Source organism: Hipposideros armiger, unplaced genomic scaffold (assembly GCF_001890085.2).
Source record: "Hipposideros armiger isolate ML-2016 unplaced genomic scaffold, ASM189008v1 scaffold_46, whole genome shotgun sequence".
Lineage (NCBI taxonomy): Eukaryota > Metazoa > Chordata > Mammalia > Chiroptera > Hipposideridae > Hipposideros > Hipposideros armiger.
The window spans coordinates 5,104,577-5,127,912 of NW_017731396.1; the positions used below are offsets into that span (position 1 = coordinate 5,104,577).

General features: G+C 44.8%; 1 protein-coding gene across 3 annotated transcripts in view; it reads right to left on the minus strand.

The window, feature by feature from the left end:
- The window catches only part of CA6 (carbonic anhydrase 6), a 28,819-nt gene extending 11,028 nt beyond the window's left edge, over window positions 1-17,791 (minus strand). The window contains exons 1-4 of one of the 3 annotated variants that reach the window (XM_019639721.1): window positions 17,711-17,791; window positions 7,992-8,130; window positions 5,205-5,384; window positions 54-202 (exon numbers count right to left, since the gene is read on the minus strand). In XM_019639721.1, the coding sequence (XP_019495266.1) occupies window positions 54-202; window positions 5,205-5,384; window positions 7,992-8,070 (408 nt within the window). In that variant the 5' untranslated portion in view covers window positions 8,071-8,130; window positions 17,711-17,791. Of the gene's footprint in view, window positions 1-53; window positions 203-5,204; window positions 5,385-7,991; window positions 8,131-8,543; window positions 8,683-17,710 lie in introns of those variants that run through there. The other 2 variants (XM_019639720.1, XM_019639719.1) reach the window with 2 other exon arrangements.
- Window positions 17,792-23,336: the final 5,545 nt, after the last annotated feature.

Below are 23,336 nucleotides of genomic sequence, written 5' to 3' on the forward strand. Positions count from 1 at the left end.
AAAAGCGACCATGGGGTTTGAAGGAGAGGACCCGGTTAGGGTCCTCAAGGTACCTCAGTCACATATCTGATCCCATCGATGGTGTGCTCAGAGCCACTGATCTCGGAGGATGCGCCGCCCCAGTGGAAGTGCATCTGCAGGGCTATGTACTCGGTGCCATCGGCGGCCGTCATGCGCATGGTGGGGGGCAGGCTGATCTGCACTGGAAGAGAAGACGAGAGGCGGGGAGAGGCGCAGGTGGGCGGGGATGAGTCAGGCCTACTGGTTGGGCGGCCTCCCTGGCCACCTGCCCACTTCTCCGGCAAGCTGGTGCTCCAGACCGGCTTAGAATGTCATGAGCAGGGTCACCAATGGGAGGAGGCACCTGGCACGATGGGGACCAGGCACTGAGTAAGCTGGGCTGGGCCGGTGCCTCTCCCAAGGCACACACCTTCCCACCCAGAACAAGAAGGTTAGGTGCAGGACCACAAAGTGGTAGGTCAAAGAGATGGCCCTGGAAAAATATGGCCAATGGGTGTGGAAACCAGAATCCCCCTCTCCACCTCTGGCCCTTTGGGAATTTTCCCACAGTGTAGAAACAGGAAGCAGGGCCTCTTGGGAGTATTTTGATTGCTCGTGCTACCTAGAATGAGCACTGTTTGTCAGGCCAAGTTGAAGTTGTTGTCTTCTTCGTGGTGTAGATAAAACCCTCATCCCGTGTACCTTCTAGAAGTAGCCCAGCTGACAGCCCACTCCGCTCCTGTGGGGCTGCAACACTCTTGTGGACAAGGAAGCTGCCCCGGGGAGGTGGAAAGACTTCCTGAGTCACACTGTTCATCAGTCAGGGCAGAACTGGGCCAGAACCAGTGTGGATAAGATGTCACCATTGTAGGCCTCTACTTGTCTTCAGAAACAAGAGGCCAAATTCTGCAGCAAGCCAGGGAACGCACGGAGCCTTGGCTTGGCATTTAATGTGACTGTTATTGTCAATGGATGCCTTAAATGTTAGGCTGTTGCTGCTGGAAAAATGCATCAGTCTTCCAGGTTCCTCCTGCCTCATGCCCTTGGCTTCCTATAGGGAGGTACTCTGGTCACACAGCAGCCATTATTCATTTCACAGGCTCAGGCCTTAGAGAAATCTCTATCTTTTGGAATGTGCCAAGCAAAAGGGAGACGTGGAGAGTGACACCAGAGAGTGACAAAGAGAAATATGCATGAGGATATCATTTAGGACTTGGAAAGGGACAGGCAGCATCTGTTCTGTTAGGAAGGTCTTCAAGATCATCAAAGTTGGTTATAAACAAGGAAGTTTTCTAAAAACAAATATTAGGTATTTGGGACCCGTCAAATGCCCTTTCTTCCTTTCCAAATTGTCTAAAGCAGCAGGGAGCTGGGATTACATTCATAACATAATATGCTGTAATGCAGGAACCCGGCCTCCGAGACTTTCATGTGCTCTTTGGCAGGGCAGGTGCTTTGTATTCAGTGCTGAAAATGTGGCCGGCTCAAAATCAAGGCTCACGTGGGAACACATGGAAGGGCCTTTAAATGGAGATGTGCAGAGTCATCTGTGCCAAGAGATTCGAGAGGTGAGGACCAGGCCAGAGCTTTCTAAATGGACAGTGAGCCTCATATGAGCAATAGCAGAGATCCTGTAAAAACCCAATTTCCTGCAGACAGAATGTCTCAGTTCTCAAGTGTGCTCAACAGAACAGCACAGGCCAGAGTGGAAAACGGCAGCAATTCTGAGCTTGTCACTCTACTTTTAAAAAATGAGGCCAAATCTCTGTCCCCCAAAATCAACTTGCTGGACCTTCCAGATTCTGAAAATTGATTGAACTTCCAGAAGAGGTTGACCCCAATCATCTGAAGCTAATTTAACCAAGTTCTTACCAGACCAGAAAACCCATATGATCTGAGCATTTTCTGTGCCAGGAAACAATAGCAAAGTGTCAAGGCTATGAAAGTCCAAGAAAGACTGAGGAACTGACCCCGTGTGACGGAAAAGTGCAACGTGGGATCCTGGATTCAATCTTGGCCCAGAAAAAGGCCAAGTGACAAAGTGATGAAATTCAAACGAGGTCTGTAGAGCACTTAATCGTGTTGTATCAGTGTAGTATGCTTATAGGATGTAAAGATGTTAATATAAAGGGAAGTGGGGGAAGGGTATATGGGAATTCTCTGTGCAATTTTTCTAATCTAAAACTATTTCAAAATAAGAGTTTGTTAAAAAGAAAGAAAGAAAGAAAGAAAGAAAGAAAGAAAGAAAGAAAGAAAGAAAGAAAGAAAGAAAGAAAACAAAACCAGTCTTGCCCTTTCAGCCTTCAAAGATCCAAACCTGCTCAGAGCCTGCATCACCTCTGAGTGCCTCTTTGGGGAGTCTATCCTTTCATGCACAAGACTTTTCCCCTCGAATGCATCTCATCTGGGCCAGGTACTGGGAGAGACAGGTGAATGAGAGGTGGTCCCTCCTCTCAAAGAGCCTAACAGGGGCTGATAGTACCTATCAAGAGAACAATGTTGTTTTTCCTACTAAACACTAGAAGCCTAGCACCTCAGGACTTTAAGCTTTTTTGGAGTCTATGAAATTGTATCTGAGAGAATTAAAAATACATATATTAATCAGTACTTGTTCACCAACTGTTACTAGTCTACAACAAAGTAGAGAAATTAAGGATAAGCTTTAGAAACTTTTGTAGCAATTTGCCTCAATATCCAAGTGTGTTTTCAATTTCTTTTTGTTGAAATGTAATTTTATGTCTGTTTAATAATAAAAATGGGGCACATAAAATATAAATATAAAGTAGAATTTGAAATTAAAAACACAGCGCCATTTACATCACCACCCCAAAAACTTAAATACATAGGTATATATCTAACAAAATATGTACAAGGTATACATAAAGAAAACTACGAAACTGATGAAGGAAGTCAAAGAACTCAATAATTGGAGAGATAGTCCATGTTCCTGGATAGGAAGACTCAATATGTTCAAGATATCGGTTCTTCTCAACTTGATGTATAGATTCAACACAACCCCAATCAAAATCCCAGCAGGTTATTTTGTGGGTATCAACAAACTGATTCTCAAGTTTACATGAAGATGCCAAAGACCCAGAATAGCCAACTCAATGTTGATGGAGAAAGACCAAGGCAGAGGACTGACACTACCTGACTTCGTAATCAAGACAGTGTGGTATCAGTGAAAGAACACACAACTAGATCAATGGAGCAAAACAGAGAGTCTGAAATAGACTCATATAAATGCAGTTAACTGATTTCTGACGAAGGAGCAAAGGCAAAACAATGGAGTCTTTTCAACAGATGGAGCTGGAACAACTCGACATCCACAGGCAAAAACATGAATCTAGACACAGACCTTACATCCTCCACCAAAATCAACTCAAAATAAATCACAGACCTAAATGTAAAACGCGAAACTAGAAAACTCCTAGACGATAACAGAGGGAAACCTAGATGACCTTGGGTATGGTGATGCCTTTTCAGACACAATCCCAAAGACATGATCCATGACAGACATAATTGATAAGCTGGACTTTATTAAAATTAAAAACTTCTATTCTGTAAAAGACAGTATCAAGGGAATTAGAAGACACGCCACAGACTGGAAGAAAATAAGAAAGTATGTGCAAACTACCCATCTGAAAAAGAGCTGTTGTCCAGAATATACAATGAACTCTTAACACTCAGCAATAAGAAAACAACTTGATTGAGAAATGGGCCAAAGACCTTAACAGACACCTCACCAAAGACAATACACAGACGGTAACTAAGCATGTTACAGGGTGCTCCCGTCATGTGTCATCAGGGAAATACACATTAAAGCAAGGAGATACCACTGCACACCTGTTAGAATGGCCAAAATCCAGACACTGACAGCAGGAAATGCTGGTGAGGACGTGGAGCAACAGGAATCTCATCTGCTGGTGGGGATGCACGTGGTGCGGCCATTTTGGAAGACAGCTTGACGGCTTCTTACAAAACTAAATGTACTCCTGAATGCATGAGATCCAGCAGTCACATTCCTTGGTAGTTACCCAATGGAGCTGAAAACATGTCCACACGAAAGTCTGTGCACAGATGTTTATAGCAGTTTTGTTCAAAACTGTCAAAACTTGGAAGCAACCAAGATGTCCTTCAGTAGGTGACGGATAAATAAACTTATCTATCCAGACAATGGAATACTATTTAGCACTAAAAAAAAAAATGAACTATCAACACATGAAAAGGCATGGAGGAATTGTAAATGCATATTACTAAGTGAAAGCAGCCAATCTGAAAAGACTTCATAGTGTATGATTCCAACTACCGTATTTGCCGGCGTATAAGACGATTTTTTGGCCCTGAAAAATATGCCTCCAAGTGGGGGGTCGTCTTATACGCCAGGTACACTTCAGATAGACTGCCCATAGTGCTTGCCCCGTGCCATAGTGGCCTCCCGATGCCCGCCCACTTCATTCCACATACCGTTCAGGCATCAGCAGCGCTGCTGGGTGTATGCTCGGCTGTTATGCGATTTTGCTGTTATGCGATTTTACCACACTCGCAAAATCGCACACAGCCGACCATACACCCAGTATGATAGCGCAAAATCGCGAATCGCGATTTATGTATATGTTTGATTACATACAGCCTTGTGACAGTTTTCCTGCATGTCATAAGCATTTGAATATAAATATAAATGTTGAAATCAAATCTGATATTGTTTTACCTTTTATTTGGTGTGTGGAAGGTGTGCGGAAGAGGGGGTAGTCTTATACGGCGAGTATATAACAAACTCTGTATTTTGAGTGGAAATGTTAGGGGGTCATCTTATATGCCCAGTCGTCTTATACGCCGGCAAATACGGTACGTGACATTCTGGAAAAGCTAACCACTCAACAGAGAAAACACAGAAAAACCAACCAGGACACGGATCAGCAGAACACGCAGGTGGGCCGTGTGGCTTCAGCAGCATTGCTGCTCTGTTGGCTGAATTTCCCGCTGGCTGGGTCAGAGCCAGCTGGGGAGAGGCTATTGCAGAGTGAAGGAGACTGCCCAGCCGGGACGGATTCTAAAGACAGGCTGCATAACTGTGGAAGGGCCTCCTGGCTTCGGGGCCTGAACACCTGTCAATCCTCACGTCTGAGGCCTCCAGCTCCCAGGCTGAGTGCTGGATCCCCTGCTGACCCATCATGGTCAGGAGCCTGTCGCCTGCCCCTTACCTGTGTGGCCATTGTTGATCATGGGGAACTCGCCCCCTTGTGCTTCGTAGCCGGTCAGGTTCAGAGCCGTCAGCAAGGGATTGTACTGCACCTTCTTTCTCTGCAGGTTGATGGGCGACTGCCTCTTCCCCCCACAGAGGGGATACTCCGTGGGCCAGTGTGCTTGGTCCAGCGCCCCGTCTGAGACAGGAGAGAGCCAAGGGGACACTCAAGGGGATGCCCGGCAGAGACCTCCATCTGGGCACCTCACTCAGGGCACAGGCCGCAGCCTGCAGCTCACGGCAGGGCCTGCCCAGCGGGAGGCCCACAGGGGCCAGGCAGGATGCCAGGGTCAAGGCCAGCTGCCTGCCTTTTAGAAAGCAGAAGCAGGACCTCAGAAGGAGGCGGGAGCAGTTATCTAAATCAACTCCATGGATGCTGTGTCTGGGGTTTAGAGGCCGACTCCTAGCTATGCTGTTGCAGCCACTGGCCCTGGGAACATGGCTTAGTGTTATGAAAGTCTTTTAAATACATAGCTTTAGTTTTCCCTTTGAATGATTGCCAGCTGACAAATGTACTAGGGGGCTCCTTGGGCGTGGTACTCAGTGATAGTTCGGCTGATAAAGGAGGGTCCACAGTCAGGCAAGTTAAGAAAGTTTATTGTGAGAGAGAGAAAGTCTATCAGGTGGAGCAAAGACGGCTACAGCCGTGTCTTTTAGACCTGAAGCCCCGAGGGAGGGGGTGAGGAGGGTTGTATAGGGGCGGTGCTGACAGGGTAGCATTGTTTGAACAGAAAATGCTGACTGCCTGTAAGCCAGTAGCTGTTTTGTGGTGTTTTCTGTTATCGCAAGTTTGGCTCTGTCTGCAGGTGCAGACCAACATTTTGTTGTTTTCTTGCATACACGGCTCTGTCTGTAAGTTGAGGTCTCTGAGACCTAACACTCAGAGACCTAACACTCAGGGACATACTGTGATGCCTTCAGGGGCCTTTTCCTCATGTCCCCGGATGGTGCAGTCCCCTTCCCAGCCCCCAACAATAATACAGCTCCCCACCCCCTATGGCAGGACCCCCACCGGTCTTCTTGCTCCAGCCCCTTTCAATAATCTCCCAGTATGGTCAAGGCCACCTGGGTACCTATACCTATGGGTTCAGGGCAAGAAAGGAAGCATCAGGTTCAAAGATGATCAAATAGTTTGTTAAAAAATAATCAAAGTAGGGAGATTTATCTTTCTTAATAATCATAGGAGAGAGAGGTTAATGAAAGCAGGTTATTATGATGGGCAACTCAGCCTCCAAACAGCTGTGGGTCCTGGTCTCACCCACCGGCAATTGGGAATCCAGGCTCTCCTCCCCCTGGGGCATAGCTGCACGTTAAGTGCATAGCTCGTGTTGTAAGGGTGATGCTTGTATTTGGGTATCTCGCAGCTTCTTGGCTTAGCAATCAGTAGAAAAGTCAATTCTGCCCTTCTCTATTTAATATGAGTCCAATTTTTAAATCGCTCTTTCCTAGAGGCAGATGGCAGGATCGAGGCTGAGGTCTTGGGCACAGCCCCTTCATGGATCAAAAGGCTTTTGGCCCATGCCCCTGCCAGGGCTGGGGGATTTCTCAAGTATTCCTGAAAGGCACTTGCAGTAGCTCCCCCCAAGTCTTCCCGGGTCCCTGCTGGCTTTCCAGAAGGCGCACAGTCTCAGAGGCTGGGCTGAGCTGGGGAGGACAAGACCTGCCCTGCTGGAACTTTCTCTCTTCCTTATCCCCATACCGGTACCAGTGGGCCACGTGAAGCAGAAGCCCAGGTCTCCATGGCCGTGTGGCCTTGGCTGCGAGTGGGTGTCCTCTGCTCCAGGACAGAGCGGTTGGCCAGAGTGCGCCGTCCTGCCCCCTGAAGCTGGACTTTCTGAGCCTCCCTGCAATGTCCCTAATTCTGCTGCCCTTGACTTAACAGGACACATGCATCTTGAACAAACGCTTCCCCCTGTGTCTGAGGAGGGGGGGACTAAGCAGAGTGGGCTCCACCCCTGGGGAGCTCCTGGCTCCTGCATCAGCCAGTGGACACGAGCATCCTCTTGGGGCCCATCCCTCGGTGAAGCAGAAAAGAGGGGGTACAGGCAGAAGCTCTTGTCACTGCCTCATGGAAGGGGCGTTTCCTGTCCAAACCCGACAGATCTGGTCTTGTCTTTGGCTCCCACGTGGGCTGAAACACGTGCTAAATGCCAGGAGTTTCCACTTTACATTTGAAAAGTCGGGTTTCAGTTAAGTGCTGATCCAAGTACCAGCAGGGTCAGGGGAGGGCAGCCTGGGGGCTAGCCAGAGGGCACTGAGTTCTGACAAGTCCAGACGTTCTGGGTAGACTATGTGTAATGAAATTGCTAAGAAGAAAACTCTCGCAAAGCCACACACCCTCTGTGAGGCAGCAGGTAGACCTTTCTAAGAACTTTTTTCTATTTACACAGACCAAGAAAGCAAAGGGTCCTGCACCCAGGAGCAGTGAGAGGCTCTCAAACCAGCTCCGTGGGCAGAAAAGGTTTGAAAGCAAAAGAGCTGCAAAGTGAGTCAGGATCTGTGAAGGGGACAGCTAGCTCCTCTTTTCCATAACTGAGGGCTAAGCTCAGTGTGTTCTCCGTGCACCCCGAGATGTGGAGCCCGCAATGGGCAGACCATGGCACAGGAACTGCACACAGTCGTGCGTGCGTGGGTGGCCTCGTGCCGGTGAAATGCCAGGCTTCACTGTGGTCCTCAGGAAGGGGGTGTTCCCTTTCTCACGGTGAGGGTACCAAGGGAGCCTGCAGCCCCGGGGGTGGGGGCTTACCTGAGTACGTCCAGTCGGACCCGTGCTGGGCCAGGGCTCCCAGGAGGAGCAGAGACAGCAGTGTCACCAGAGTCGTCATGGTGCTGCAGGTCTCGAGTCAGGACCGATTCCAGAAGCTCTTCTTTTAAAAGCTCAGAAACTGTAAATAACAATTTACCAAGTCTGACTGGCTGAGCTACCGTTTGCTGTACCCATGAAAACAATAACACCTTACCCACAATGGCCCTTCTGGTTTGGTCCACCTGGGAGGGCGGTGTGCGCCGGCCTGATCTCCGGTGTCATTACCGTGTTCAATTAGCCCATGGGTTTGGTTGCTCAATGTCCTGACTTATAAAAAGTCACTTGAAGGGCCACACAGGGCAGCCTTTGTAGATGAGTGACCCAGGAGAGGAAAAAGGCCCAAGGCAGAGAGAAGCAGGATGGGAGGCTTTCCTGGAACAGTGGCACTGTCTGTGTGCCCTTGCTCCTGGCGAGCAGAGGTCTGGGGCCTGGTGAGGGGCATCCCCAGGGCCAGAAAACCCTCGCCGCCGGATCCCACCTGGGATCTCCTACCTGTCTCAGCAGTTGTCACCAGTCACCCGCCGCACACTGGCTGCCTTCAGCCAGGCACCTTGGGAAATGGCCTACCTGCAGTTCAGGCATGGATCAGAGGCTCCTAACTGGAGGTCAGTCATTCAACAACTGACCCTGAGGCCCCGCTCATGAGCCACATCCCAAGGTGTGCCTCTGGGCCATCGAGCAGGTGTGGGTGCCCGTGTTTCCCCATGAAATGCATTTGTTCCAACATCTGCACTGCGCTCGGTCACACCCAAACCAATGAACATGTCACATCAATGGATTGCCTAACCCTCCTGCATCCACATGGGTAAACAGTCCTTGAACTCAGCTGAGGGAGACACTGTTGAGCTGATACCTGCTGACAGGTTAGCGTTTCTCATGCGCTTCGGAAAGGGCACAGGCAAAAGGCAGCAGTGTTCCTGCAGGGTGCTTGCCGCCCTGGCCAGATACAAAGGACCATCCTGTTCTGGAAAACAGAGCTAAGCCCCAGCCTCCTTTAGCTCATTGCTGACTTCCGTGGAGTCTGAGGGATGCTGAGATGGCAACATGGCAGCATGAATTCAGCATGATTAAGAGCAAGGGTCAGAAGTCAGAATGACCTGCTCTGCCACTTACTAGCTGTGTGACTTTTGGCAAGTTACTCAACTACTCTGTGCCTCAGTTTTCCCATCTTTAATAGGATTTGGTGATGTATCTTCCTCCTAGGGATTAACAACAAATTTGTGTGTAGTACTTGGAGCAGTGGCTGGTGTGAGGCAAACGGCATTGTTATCGATTCAGACCCCTCATTCTACAGAGAAAGGATGTGATTTATCATTGTCACCCAGCCTGTTAGTGAGGAAACTGGAGGCAAAAAGGAAGGACTCGTTCTCCATCTCATGGAACTCTTGCCCACATTTTCAGGAATTAGAAACCCGCTCTCCAGTCTTTGCTAAGTAGACCACAGCCTGCCTGCGGGGTCTGGCACTGCTGGAACGGCCCCCTTGTAGGTCCCATGAGACCCCAACTCTGCTGAGGACAGCAAGGATGGGCCTCGGCCTTTAGATAGGCAGGGACCCCTGACATCCAACTAGCAGGATAACACAAATTCAGCCATCTGAACTGTTTGCTTGGAAATCAGGGAAAGAATTAGGAAGCTGGAGCCTGCAAGGTCATGATATGGTAGGAGCTGGGAGGTTTGGACCGCCCCCCCCCCCCCGGGTGCAAAGGGAGGCTGCAGTGAGAAGGAACTGAGTCAGCCTAGCCGTGGGGGAGGGGACACAGCAGAGTGGGAGGAAGGAGTGGCTGTGGGAGTCAGCGTAGACAGGAGCAGATTCTCAGAAAGAGGGGCTCTGCAGGAGGGGGACCCACACAGCCTGTGCTGGGGAGACAGCGAGTCCACCTCCACCAGCGGCTCCCTGGCTCTGTTTCCCCCGTGGTCCTGCTGTCCTGCGGTTCACACTCTGTCCTGGTGACTTCATTGCCCCAGCAAGCCCTCACAGTAAGTGCAGGGTTCCCTTTGTGAGTCTGTAATTTTGGCAACCCCACCATGGAGCCCTGCTGCATGCATCAGGCCTGCGGCTTTGCTCTGGGTTTTCCGAGTCTTTGGCTCAGGCAAGAGTCTGGGCTGCCTGGTGATCTGTGCCACTGGCTAATGTTGATAGGAGGTGGTTAGGCTGAGTAATGAAGGTACTAAAGCAAGCAGACCAGCCAGGCCCATAAAGTTTCAGACCCATCTGCTGATGAGAGCACATCGCTAAAGAAAGACGGCCCCCTCACTCTCTCCTGTGTAGCCCACTCCACTGACATAATCCACAGGCAGCTTGTGTTGCCTAGTTTCTCCCTCACTGTCTTCTTCGAATCTAAAATTTTCCATTAACTTTGAGCATGAGTTTCCTCCTTTTTCTATTTGCAAAGCACACTGGGGTTTTTTTTTGTTTGTTTTGGGTTTTTTGTTTTGTTTTGTTTGTTTTGTCTTAGTGTGTCACATTAGACTCTGAACTGGCTTCTGATTTCATCCAACCACATCTCCAGTTCATCAAAGTTATAGCTTATTCTAAACTCCTATTTTTTCTAAGGCCTATGGTTTGAGTGGTTACCTGAAATGACTTGACAAAATGTTATTTTCATCACAATATAATGTCAAAACTGAGAAAGGAGCGTGTGTTCTTCCTTGGTGCTACCACAGCTCCATGACAAAGACCCACTGAGGCAAAGAAGAGGGCGGGGAGGTGTCAGCCCAGGTGAGCAGGGAAGTATTATCAGCCCAGGTGAGCATGGAGAGATGATCAGCCCAGGTGAACAGGAAATGGTGATCAGCCCAGGTAAACAGAGAGGCACGGTCAGCCCAGGTGAACAGGAAAGCGTGATCAGCCCGAAGGAGCATAGAGGCATGTCAGCCCAGGTGAGCAGGAAGGGGTGATCAGCTCAGGTGAGCATGGAGGCACTGTCAGCCCAGGTGAGCCAATGCTCGGGTTTATACGGGACTGGCATAGAAGAATGAATCTGGCTACATAAGAATATGTATATTTTGGCCATAAGTAATATAGACAGGCCATTGTTTTCTTTCATTCAGGAGCTCCTGCTCTGGAATCCTGAAGAATGAATCACTCTGGACAAGTGAGTTTTCTAGGTGGTTAGAGGCTCAATTCTATATAAACACCAAGACATTTAGTCCATGTTGGATTAAAACTTATAAATGTATCACACTCTTGCCTGCTTTCTTAAGTAGATAAAGCTGAGAGCAATTAAACTTTTCATAATGGCTGAGGCCCACTAATATGAAAATTAATTATTATCTTGCATTGCAATATATTGATGCCCATGGGGCTTATAACTCTATATAACCATTCTCCCCACATGAAATGACCCCTAACTGTTATTTTTTTTATTTCTTATATCAGGTATAGAGAAGTGAGGGGGAAGTTAGCTAGCTTAGTTATTAAAGCAATGTACACCTACGTTTCACGGGTGATATTCACATTATTAACGTCCATAAGGCCAGGGCATGACCAGGCAGAACAGAAATGAGACTTTATGCTGTAGCAGGGTCTGGAAGGCCCCTTCTCTGCCAGGAGTTAGCCCTTTAGTTGGTGGGTTGGAGGGAGATTGGGAGATCCTGGGCAGGGCTGGGCAGCAGGAGCACCTGGAGGTGCCAGCGTGTTTATGTTCGTCTTTTTATACTTAGCTTTGCTAACATAGGCTGCCAGCTGTTGCCTCTTAGCTTTGTCTGTTTGCCCACCCTGATCTCCTGGCTTCTTATTGGCTGTTTTTTTCCGCTGTTTTGCCAGAAATCAGATGACTACACTGCTTAGAACTCCATGCACAAGAAGAATGGATGGAGCTGAAACAGAGCCCAGAGACTATAATAAAACCAAAGTACAAGACATCAGCAGCACGGTGGGATGAAAAGACCTCTTGGTGTCTCCCCTTAAAGTTACAACAAGTTGGACAACTATAATTAGACTATAATTCAAGGATTCCCTGCTCAACACACAAACACGACTGAGAGATCCGCGCATCGAGACATCTGAAGGCGGGTGTATGGGAGCAAGCAGGAAAGGGAGGCTGGGGGAAGGACAAAGGCAGGGGCCACAGGCACAGTCTGGGCGCTCTCAGTGGCCCCAGCAGAGGCGGTAGCAGTGGAAGGTCAGATTGCAGCACTTGGCAACATGCCGAAGCTTGGAGGGGCACAGGGAGCGTTTTGGCCTAACAGGCTGGTACACAGCACTACAGAGCGGAGTGATGGGAGCAGAGATGCAGTTCAATGGTATGGAAGCCGTAGTGGGGCAGGTGCCATTTCCAGGAAAAAAATAAAGATGCAGGTGAGTGAATCTACACCCCCCTCACACTTCTGTCTCCCGCCCAGTCCCAACCGATGTGGTAGCAATGGAGGTGTTGGGCTACAGCCCTCATTTGGTAGGTCATGAAGGGGCAGAAGCAACATTCCAGCCTGAGTGGCCAGTACATATTTTGGCTAAACCCAGCAGACAAAGCAAGTTGCAGATGTGCAAACCCACCTTCCCCCCGCCCCACCCCTCTTTACCCATCATGGGGAACCCAGTTGAGGCAGCTGGGACACCTCAGATAGTACAGTGCAGCTGCAGCTTCTGGTAGCAGGACAGCAGCACCAAGAACTCACAGGCCTGGAGTTCCATTGCTTGCCACATCCCACAAAGGGGATGGTGACCTGAGACTGAGGCAATCCAGTCACAGAGGGAACGCCCACCTCCTTGGGGAATACTGGATATTTTCAATGGCCGAGGCAATATGGTCCTACCAAGAACCTGGAAGCCCCAGTAGTGCAAGTAAGAGAAAATAAAGAACTTGTGCTATTACACCATCTACTAGAAAACAAAAGAAAGACCTCTACTTATCAATCTGCTAAATTGTTAAAAGCAAGCAAACAAACAAACAAACAAAAAGCAGTACTTAAAAAGGAAGATTTCAATCCCTCAAATGACCGGGCAGAGAAATAATCCATCGAGTACCACTAATAACCTAGGTAACAAGGTAGCTCAGAAAGAAAATCAAAAGTCTCCAGAAAACAAACTCAAAGACATGGAAAACTGTGATTTAAATGACAAAAAATTCAAAATTGCAGTGCTGAAAAAACTCAGTGAGATACAAGAAAACTCAGAAAGGCAGTTCAATAAGCTCAGGAATAAACTCAATGAACAAAAGGAGTACTTTATCAAAGATATTAAAATTATAAAAAAAGAACCGAAAAGCAATTCTGGGGTGGAGGGACTCAGTAAATAAGGTGAAGGATGAATTAAAGAGCTTAGGAATAGAGCAGGCCATGTGAAAGAAAGAACTAGTGATCTTGAAGATAGAAATCAAGAAATGATTCAGGTGGAAGAAGAGAGAGAATTGAGAGTTTTTAAAAAATGAAAAAAGCCTACAGAACTATGTGACTCCATTAATAAGAACAATATAAGAATAATGGGTAGGGCCGGCCGAGTGGCGCGTTGGTTAAGAACTGGCTTGGGACGCCAGAGGGCCCTGGTTCGGATCCCACATATGAGGGCCAGTGAACACTGCCCTCCACAGCTAAGATGCTGAACAGCAGCTCAACCTGGAGCTGGGCTGCCGTGAGTCACTGGCGACAGCTTACGCTGCAGCCCCTGCTGCAGTGGGTTGCCATGGGCTACTGTTTGTAGCCAGCAGCCAGCGTGAGTGGCCAGCAGCCGCAGTGAGTGGCCGTCCAGAAGCTGACGACTGATCTGCCTCACCCGGGAAGAGCGCAATGATGGTGCCAACTTGGGCCAGTGAAGCAACGTCCTCCACAACTAGACTGAAGAACAAAATGACAGCAACTTGTCTGTTCCCCTTACCCCAATTCCCCAGCACTGTTCCTATCCCCCCAATTCCCCAATAAAAAAAATATTTAAAAAAAAAAAGAGTGCAAGCTCTGAGCAACAGGGTCGCTGGTTGTATTCCCACATGGGCCAGTGAGCTGCACCCGAGCTGAGCTGCCACTGAGCTGCAAACAGGCGACAGGATGGCTCAGCTGGTGACAGCACATGCTCCTAACAACAAGATTGCCGGTTCGACTCCCACATGGGATGGTGGGCTACGCCCACCCGCAACTAAGATTGAACATGGCACCTTGAGCTAAGTGGCTGCAAGCTGCCAATGGGTGGCCAGATGGCGACTGGACTTGGAACTGAGCTAGCTGCGCCCTCCACAACTAAGACTGAAGGACAACAACTTGGCTGTTCCCCTTCCCCAATTCCCCAACACTGTTCCCCTTCCCCAATTCCCCAATAAAAATCTTAAAAAAAAAAAAGGCACAGAGTAGCGGGATGGATTAAAAAACAAAGCCCACTTTATGTTGACTTCAGGAGACCCATCTCAGCTACAAAGACAAATATAGGCTCAAACTGAAGGGGTGGGAGATGATACTCTAAGAAAATGGCATCCAGAGAAAAGTGCGTATAGCCATGCTTATATCAGAAAAAATACATTTCAAGATTTCAAGATAAAAATGGTAATAAGAGACAAAGACGGTCATTTTATAATAACAAAGGGGATGGACAATTCATCAAGAAAGCATAACATTTGTCAATATATATGCACCCAACCTGAGAGCACCAAAATATGTAAAATAACTTCTAACAGACCTAACAGGAGAAACTGACAAAAATACAATTCAAGTAGGAAACCTAAAAACTCTATTGACAGCAATGGATAGATCAAACAGAAAGTCAATAAGGCAATATCAGCCTTAAATGACACATTAGACAACATGGACATCATTGATATCTCCATAGCGTTATATCCCCAAACGACAGAATAGACATTTTTCTCAAGTGCACATGGAACATTCTCAAAGATAAACCATATGTTGGGGCACAAAGCTAGTCTCAATAAATTTAAGAAAATTGTAATCATACCAAGCATACTTTCTGACCACAACGGCACGAAACTGGAAATTAACTACAAGAAGGAAGCTGGAAAAGCCACAAATATGTGGAGATTAAACAACGTGCTCCTGAAAAAGTATTGGGCCAAAGCAGAAATAAAAAAAGAGGTCAAAAGATACTTAGTGACAAATGAAAAGGACAATATGACATCAAAATTTAGGGGATTCAGCAAGAGCAGTACTAAGAGAGAAGTTTAAAGACACTCCTAAAATATTTGGTGGGAGACTATAATTAAGACATTACACTACAAAAAACAGAAAAAAACTTATACGGGCCGGCCGAGTGGCTCAGTTGGTTAAGAGCTCGCTCAAGAGTGCAAGCTTTGGGCCGGCCGAGTGGCGCGATGGTTAAGAACTGGCTTGGGACGCCAGAGGGCCCCGGTTTGGATCCCACATATGAGGGCCAGTGACACTGCCCTCTACAGCTAAGATGCTGAACATAGCTCAACCTGGAGCTGGGCTGCCATGAGTTGCCGACGACGGCGTAGGTTGCAGCCCCTGCTGCAGTGGGTTGCCATGGGCTACTGTATGTAGCCAGCAGCCAGCATGAGCGACCAGCAGCCGCAGTGAGTGGCCGTCCAGAAGCCGGTGACTGATCTGCCTCGGCCGGGAAGAGCGCAATGATGGTGCCAACTTGGGCCAGTGAAGCAACGTCCTCCACAACTAGACTGAAGAACAAAATGACAGCAACTTGTCTGTTCCCCTTACCCCAATTCCCCAGCACTGTTCCTATCCCCCCAATTCCCCAATAAAAATCTTTAAAAAAAAAAAAAAAGAATGCAAGCTTTGAGCAACAGCAGTTTGAGTCCCGCCTGAGCTGAGCTGTCACTGAGCTGCCAACAAGTGGCAGGATTACTCAGTTTAAAAAAAAAAAAGTATACAGAAGGAAATCCTAACTGACATGCTTCTGATTAAATATTGTGAGAGCATTACAATGGAATAAATTGTAATAACCTTGAGGCTGGGCAAGTGCACAAGTCTTTTTGAAAGAAACATTGTTTACTTGCACAAAACTGATCAGTTTTGAGAGATCATAAAGTGGTTTTTATGGTGTGAAACAAATGGTGAGAATTCGAATTGGTCCCTCTTATTATAGTATTGAACTTAAGTCTACTTAATTTATCAAGTTATGTTCATGCCCTGATTTTATATACATGTATCTATCAATAAACATTGTGATACTTGAAAAAAAAAAGGCGGGAAATTTATACCATTACAAACCTACCTTAAGAAATAAGAAAAATCTCAATTAAACAACCTAACACTTCACCTTAAAGAATTAGAAAAAGAAGAATAAATGAAGCCCAAAGTCAGTAGAAGAAAGGAGATAAAAATTAGAGAAGAATTAAATGAAACAGAGAACAAAAAGGCAATAGAAAAAATAATGAAACAAAGAGTTGGTTCTTTGAAAAGAGAAATAAAATTGACAAACCTCTGGCTAGGCTCACTAAGGGAAAAAAAAGAAAAGACACAAATACTAATGAAAAATGAAAGAGAAGTTATAACAGACACCACAGAAATACAAAGGACTATTCAAGAATTCTATAAAAGGCTATACACTACCAAATTTGATAACCTGGAAGATGTGGACAAATTCTTAGAAATATATAACCTTCCTGGGAAGAACTAGAAGAACCATGAAAACCTGGGAAACCTAAATAGACCAATCAACAGTAAGGAAACAGTCATCAAAAACCTCTCAAGAAGAGTCCAGGACCAAATGGTTTCACTAGTGATTTCTACCAATCATTAAAAGAGGACTTCATACCTGTCCTCCACAAACTCTTCCAAAAAATCCAAGAAGAGGGAATATTTCCTAACGCATTTTATGAGGCCAACATTACCCTGATACCAAAGTGGTATAATATATACACACACACACACACACACACACACACACACAATGGAATACTGCTCAGCCGTAAAAAAAAAAAAAAAAAACATTATGAAATCTCGCCATTTGCAACAACATGGATGGATCTTGAGAGTATCGCTAAATGAAATAAGCCGGGTGGAAAAGGACAAGAACCACATGATTTCACTCATGTGGGATGTAAAACAGAAAGCAACAAACAAACAAACAAAACAAAGAAACTCATAGACACAGACAATAGTATGGTGGTTACCAGAGAGGAATGGGAGGTGAGGGAAAGATGAAGAAGGTAAAGGGGGTCAAATACATGGTGATGGAAGGAGACTAGACTCTGGGTGGTGAGCACACAATGCAATATACAGATGGTGTGGTATAGAATTGTACACCTGAAGCTTATATAATGTTAACAACCAGTGTTACCCCAATAAATTTTTAAAATTTTAAATCAATGCATAAATAAGGAAAACCGAAGTATGCAAACCAGGAACATCTTTTTTGACTACTCAGAAATTTTCATTGCCTTCCTGACTTTCAGTTATGACTTCCAAATAAGTGAATCATTAACATAACTAAATTGTCATGTTAAGTAACTTCCTTGCAGAATGAATATTCAGCCATCCAGCCCCATTTCAGTGGGGATGCCCATGCTTTCTCTCACCAGCCTCCCTGGTGGTGGATTCCCCCATCTTATAGGGTAGCTCCATCATCTTATCTACCCTTCTGCCAGTAGCCTACATCAACAACACCCAGTCCAAAACCCTGGTGGAAATTCTCTTCTCTGATACTAATTTAGTTATTAGCAGAACAGGAGCCAAAGACTTAAAAACATTTACAGCTCAGCCTGCCATCAACATCCCATGTCCCTTCTCTGTGCAAACTCACCAAAGGGCCTGTTGTTGGAATTGGAAGTTGCATTTGTATGTCCTGCTGACTGGACCTTCTACTTCATGGAGTAGGCCACTCTTGCTTATATCCCTTCTATGCACTCCACCCTGGTTTACTTTTGTAGGACAGGTTGTGTTTCTTTCAGCTACACCCTTACTTGGTCAATAAGCAATTCCAGATCTGTATTGAGTCTTAATCTCCCCTGATTATGCAAGTGGGGGACTGAATTAATTTGCTGTCATTGCTGTAATCAAATGCCACAAACTCAGTGCTTAAAACAACACAAATGTATTGTCTTACAGATCTGGAAGTCAGAAATCCAAAGTCAGTTTCACTGGGCTAAAATCAAGGTGTCAGCAGGGCTGGCTCCTTCTGGAGGCTCTGAGGGAGAATCCGTCCCCTTGTCATCAGCTCCTGTGGCCGCCTGCGCTCCCTGGCTCACAACCTTTTCCTTGAATCACTTGAATCTCGTGCTTCAGTCATCACATCTCCTACCTCCTCCGTTGACCTTGTCTCCCTCTTAAGAGGATCTTTGTGATTACATTTAGGGTCCATCAAATAATCCAGGATAATTTCCCCATCTCAAGACCCTTAACGTAATCACATCTGCAAGTCACTTTTGTAACAGTCACAGGTTCTGGGGATTAGGATGTGGACATTTTGTGGGGGCCATAGTTCAGCCTAACACATGGATATAGGGAACCACCACCTTAAATTAAACCATGAGTTGCTGAAAGTTGGATTTAGACTTTAAAGAACAGAGTAATGAATCAACCATGTGGTGAAACACACCAGGAATGGTAGGGGCTACGGAGAAACAAGGTGGACAATAGCTGACCTATTGGGAGAATATACAATTGCCAGGAACTTCTCTCATCTCTTAATGGCCACAATGGTATAACCAGCGTCAGCTCGTGGGACTGGAACAGCAACCCAGTAACCTGAAAAGCATCAGTAGCCCTGAGGAGAGAGGGTCAAAGACCCAATGCTGTCAATCCACTGTGAGTGGGTGGGGCCAACACCCCTTGAATGTGCACTGCTGGAGACAGAAGCATCAGCTTGTGGTCTGAGTCACAGCCTGGCATGCAGGGGGTGGGAGCCCCTGCAGCAGAAACATAAAGACCCCTGTTTTGTGACCACACACCTCTGCAATATTGATCTAAAAGAGAAAAGACATAACAAATACACTGAAATTAAAAAACCTGTAAGGGTTTTCCACTTCAGCAAAGGCAGTCTAGCTTATTTTTTTACCAATCTTTCCACTGAAAAAACTAGAAACACTAGACAATTTTTTTTTAAGAATCTCTTTGAGAGCACCAAGGCATGGATATATAAACAGGATAATATATCACTAGAGGTTGGGTTTGCCCCAGGAATGCAAGGTTGGTTTAACATTTGAAAATTAGTGTAACAAAAATAAAGGAGAAAAAGATAGTGAAAGCATTTTAAGATAGGCAGAATAATCATTTGATAAAATTCACCACCCAAAAGAGAACATCAAAATCCTCTTATGATTTTAAAAAAACTCTTAGGAAACTGTGAGAAAAGGGGGAAACTTTTTCAATCTGATAAAGAATATCTACCAAAAAATTCTATAGCAAGCATCATACTTGATGGTGAAATATTAGAAGTATTCCCCTGAATTTGGGAAAAATACTAGGATGCTTGCTACCATGATTTACATTAAAATTTTCCTGAGGTCCAGGCCAGCACAATAGAGGGGGAAAGTTTTAGGGATTAGAAAAGAAGAAATAAAACTGTCTTATTCACAGATGATATAATTGGGTCCATAAAAAATCCAAAAAGAGCAAGAGATAAATTATTACAATTAATAAATGAGTATACAAAGTTGAATATACAAGGACAATATGCAAAATGCATTAATGTTACACTATAACAGCAACAGACAATTAGAAAATGAAACTTAAAATGTTTTCAATTTTAAAAATTATACTGCACAATCTTTATAACATTTTTGTAAATCTAAAACTATCCTACAATTAAAAGTCTATTTTTTAAAAATTATATCACTTACAATGGCATCAGAAAACATCAAAAACCCTCAAATATTTCTAATAGAAGATTACTGAGAGAAACGAAGGACAACAATAAGATCTGCAAGGTCACCTTAAACAAGACTTAAAGAAAAAGATTACTTGAAAGACATTAAAATTAGAAATTTTACTTCATCAAAACACCATACCAAGTGAAAAGTCCAGCCCCACCGTGGGAGAACGTATTTTCAATACACGTAACCAACAAGAGTCTCATGTCCAGAATATATAAGGAGCAGAGCTCTTACAAATTAATAAGAAAAATATCCAACTGCTCATAGACAAATAGGTGAAGATTTGTGGCACTTTACAAGAGAGAATATCCACATGGCTAGTTAATATCTGAGAAGATTTAATGCCTTTAGTGACAAAAGAAATGAAACGGAAAACCATAGTGAGGTACCATAGTCATCCTTATGCTAATGGCAAACATTTTAAAGCATTACAATACCCAATGTCATCAAGATTACCAAACAATCTGAACTTTAATCCATTGCCAGTGGGCGTATATGAAATAGAAAACTGTCCTATCTAGTAAAGCTGGGTGTACACAAACCCTATCACCTAACAATGAGTATGTACACAGCAGAAATCTGTACGTTTGTGTATCAAAAGACATGTATAGGAATGTTCATAACAGCCCTATTCATTGTAGCCCCAGGCTGGAAACAACCCAAATAGATAGCCGCTATCAGCAGAATGGATAAATAAATGGTGGTATTTTCACATAATGGAATGAATTCACTATGGCTCCAGGCAATAGCATGCATGAATCTCACATTGTGCTGAACGAAAGAACATGAGACTAAATAAATCTAATTCGATCATAGGAGAATAAGTAAAATATGACTCTATTTATATAAAGTTCCAAAATGGACAAAACTAATCTATAGTGTTAGAAGAGACTAGAAGGGGACACAAGTGGCCTTAAGTTTACACATCGGTGCTGATTTGAGGTGATTTAATGAACTGTACATTTATGATATATGCAATTTTCAATATGTAAAAATTCAATGAAAAAAATGAAGACAGTGATGAATCATTAATAATCAAAATGAATAGTTAATGATGAAGGAAAACAGTTTGGCAATTCCTCAAAAAGTTAAACATAGAATTACCACATGATCTAGCAATTCTTCGTCTCGATACATACCCAGAAGCATTGAAAGCAGGGACCCACAGAGCTTGTACACCCATGTTCACAGCAGCATTATTCACAAAAACCAAAAGGCTTAAACAGCCAAATGCCCACAGACAGATGAATGGATAAACCAAATGTGGCCTAAACTTACAAGGGAATATTATTCAGCCTTAAAAAGGAAGGGAATTCTTATTTATTTTTCCCAGCCTTATTGAGACATAATTGACACTTAACATTGTATAAGTTTAAGGTGTGCAATGTGTTGACTTGATACACTCATATATTGTAAAATGATTCCTACCATAGTGTTAGTGGGGAATGAAATTTGATAGATACATGTGACAACAAAGATGAACCTTGAAAACATCCTAAGTGAAAGAAGGCAGACACAAAAGGACACATATTGTATGATTCCAATTTTGTGAGGAACCTGGAGTAGGCAATTCATAGGGACAGGAAGTAGAATAGAGGTTACTGGGGCCCGGGGGGAGAGGGCGCAGGGGAGTTAGTGTTCAATGGGGACAGAGTTTCATTTCGGGAAGATGAAAAAGCTCTGGAGACGGGTGGTGTGGTGGTTGCACAACGATGTGAATGTACTTGACAGCACCAAATTACACACCTAAAAATAGTTAAAACGTTCAGTTCTACAAGAGAAAAGAATCCTGCAGATTGGTTGCACAACAGTGTGAAAATACTTAACACTACTGAACTGTATATACCCTTAAAAATGGTTAAGAAAGCAAGTTTTATGTTATGTATATTTTATCATAATTAAAAAAATTTTTTTTTCATTTTTTTGTGGTTAGGATGGTAAACTTTATTACCTCAGTATAAAAAAATTAATAACAGGGCCGGCTGAGTGGCTCAGTTGGTTAAGGGCTCTGAGCAACAGCGGTTCGAGTCCTGGCCCAAGCTGAGCAGCCACTGAGCTGCCAACAGGGGGCAGGATGGCTCAGCTAAAAAATAAATAAATAAAATAAAATTTAAAAATTAATAACAAAAAGTTCTTTGTCCATTAATTTGAGAACGTAGATCAAATGGACAAATTCTTACAAAAATATAACATAATATAATGTCTCTTAGGAAAAGACACCCAGAATAGCCCTATAATTATTAAAGAAAATGAATCAACAGTTTAAATATATTTTCACAAATCAAAAACAGACTCATGGGGTGTTATTACACTAGAGTTTGCCCAAACATTTAAGAAACAAATAATTCTGAACTTACATAAAACACGGTGTAGAACTGGGAGAGGTAAACCACAGCCGTGGCCCGCACTGGGCTGGCCTATTCTTTCACAGATTGTCTATGACTCTGGCAACTTTCACACTATAACACCTGTGCTGAGCAGATGAGCCAGACACCGTGGGATCGGTGAAGCCTAATGTAATTACTATCTGGCCCTTTAAAAAACTTGTCGAAAATAGAGAACTCTCTCCAACTCATTTTATGAGGTTAGTATATCTGGCACCAAAACCCAACAAGGACAGCATGAAGAAGAAAAATTATAAGCCAGTGTCACTCATGAACTTAGATACAAAAATCCTAAACAAAACAGGAATGAATGAATGAATGATCTTCCTACGACTTTCCTAGTTTTCAGTCTGTATTTGCTGGGCTTTCTGGGTCTCTTATATGAGTTTTTATTGATCAGTCTCTTTCTCATTTACTCAACTGTGGAAGGCACCATTGCTGACTAATCCATCCCTTTCCCTTATCCCCTTCCCAGGCCCTTTTGTAGCTAAAAGTAGCCACGTCACTCACTTTTAACCAAAGAGACATGAAGGAAAGTCGGCTGGGGAGACTTCTGGGAAGGTTTTGCTTTCTTATAAAAACAGACAAGAGGCTAGGAAGAGAGCTTGCCAACATTGTTTCTCCCCTTTCTTTAGTCCTAAAATCAGGTCTGATGCCTGGAGCTGTGGCAGCCATCTTGTGACCATGAAGATTAAAAAGCCAGCACGCTAATCATGGCAGAGCAGAATGAAAGGAAGAGTTTGGGTCCTCAGTGGCTTCATAGAGCAGCCGAGGCAGTGCCTGCAGCTGCCTCCAGACTTCTTGCTATCCAACAAAAATAACCCCTTTTTCATGAGTCTCTGGTAGTTGGAGGTTCTGTCACTTGCATGTGAAAGCATTCTTACGTGATCCATCCACAAATATACAATATTTGTCATTTTTCTAAGCTATACTTGGACAAAACTTACATTATGGTTGGAGGAAACAAATATTAACGATAAATAAGATTATTTCATATATGTAGTGATATATTAAGAAGGCAAATATTGAGGAGAGAAAAAATGGCAGCGGTGAGGAGGGCTCCCTGAGTTCTCCCCGGCGAAGCACAGCAATTTGAGCAGCTGGAGCTCAGCAAACAAACCTCTACAAGCACTCTGAGCAGCGAAGGGACTCCCACACCGAGTACTTAAAG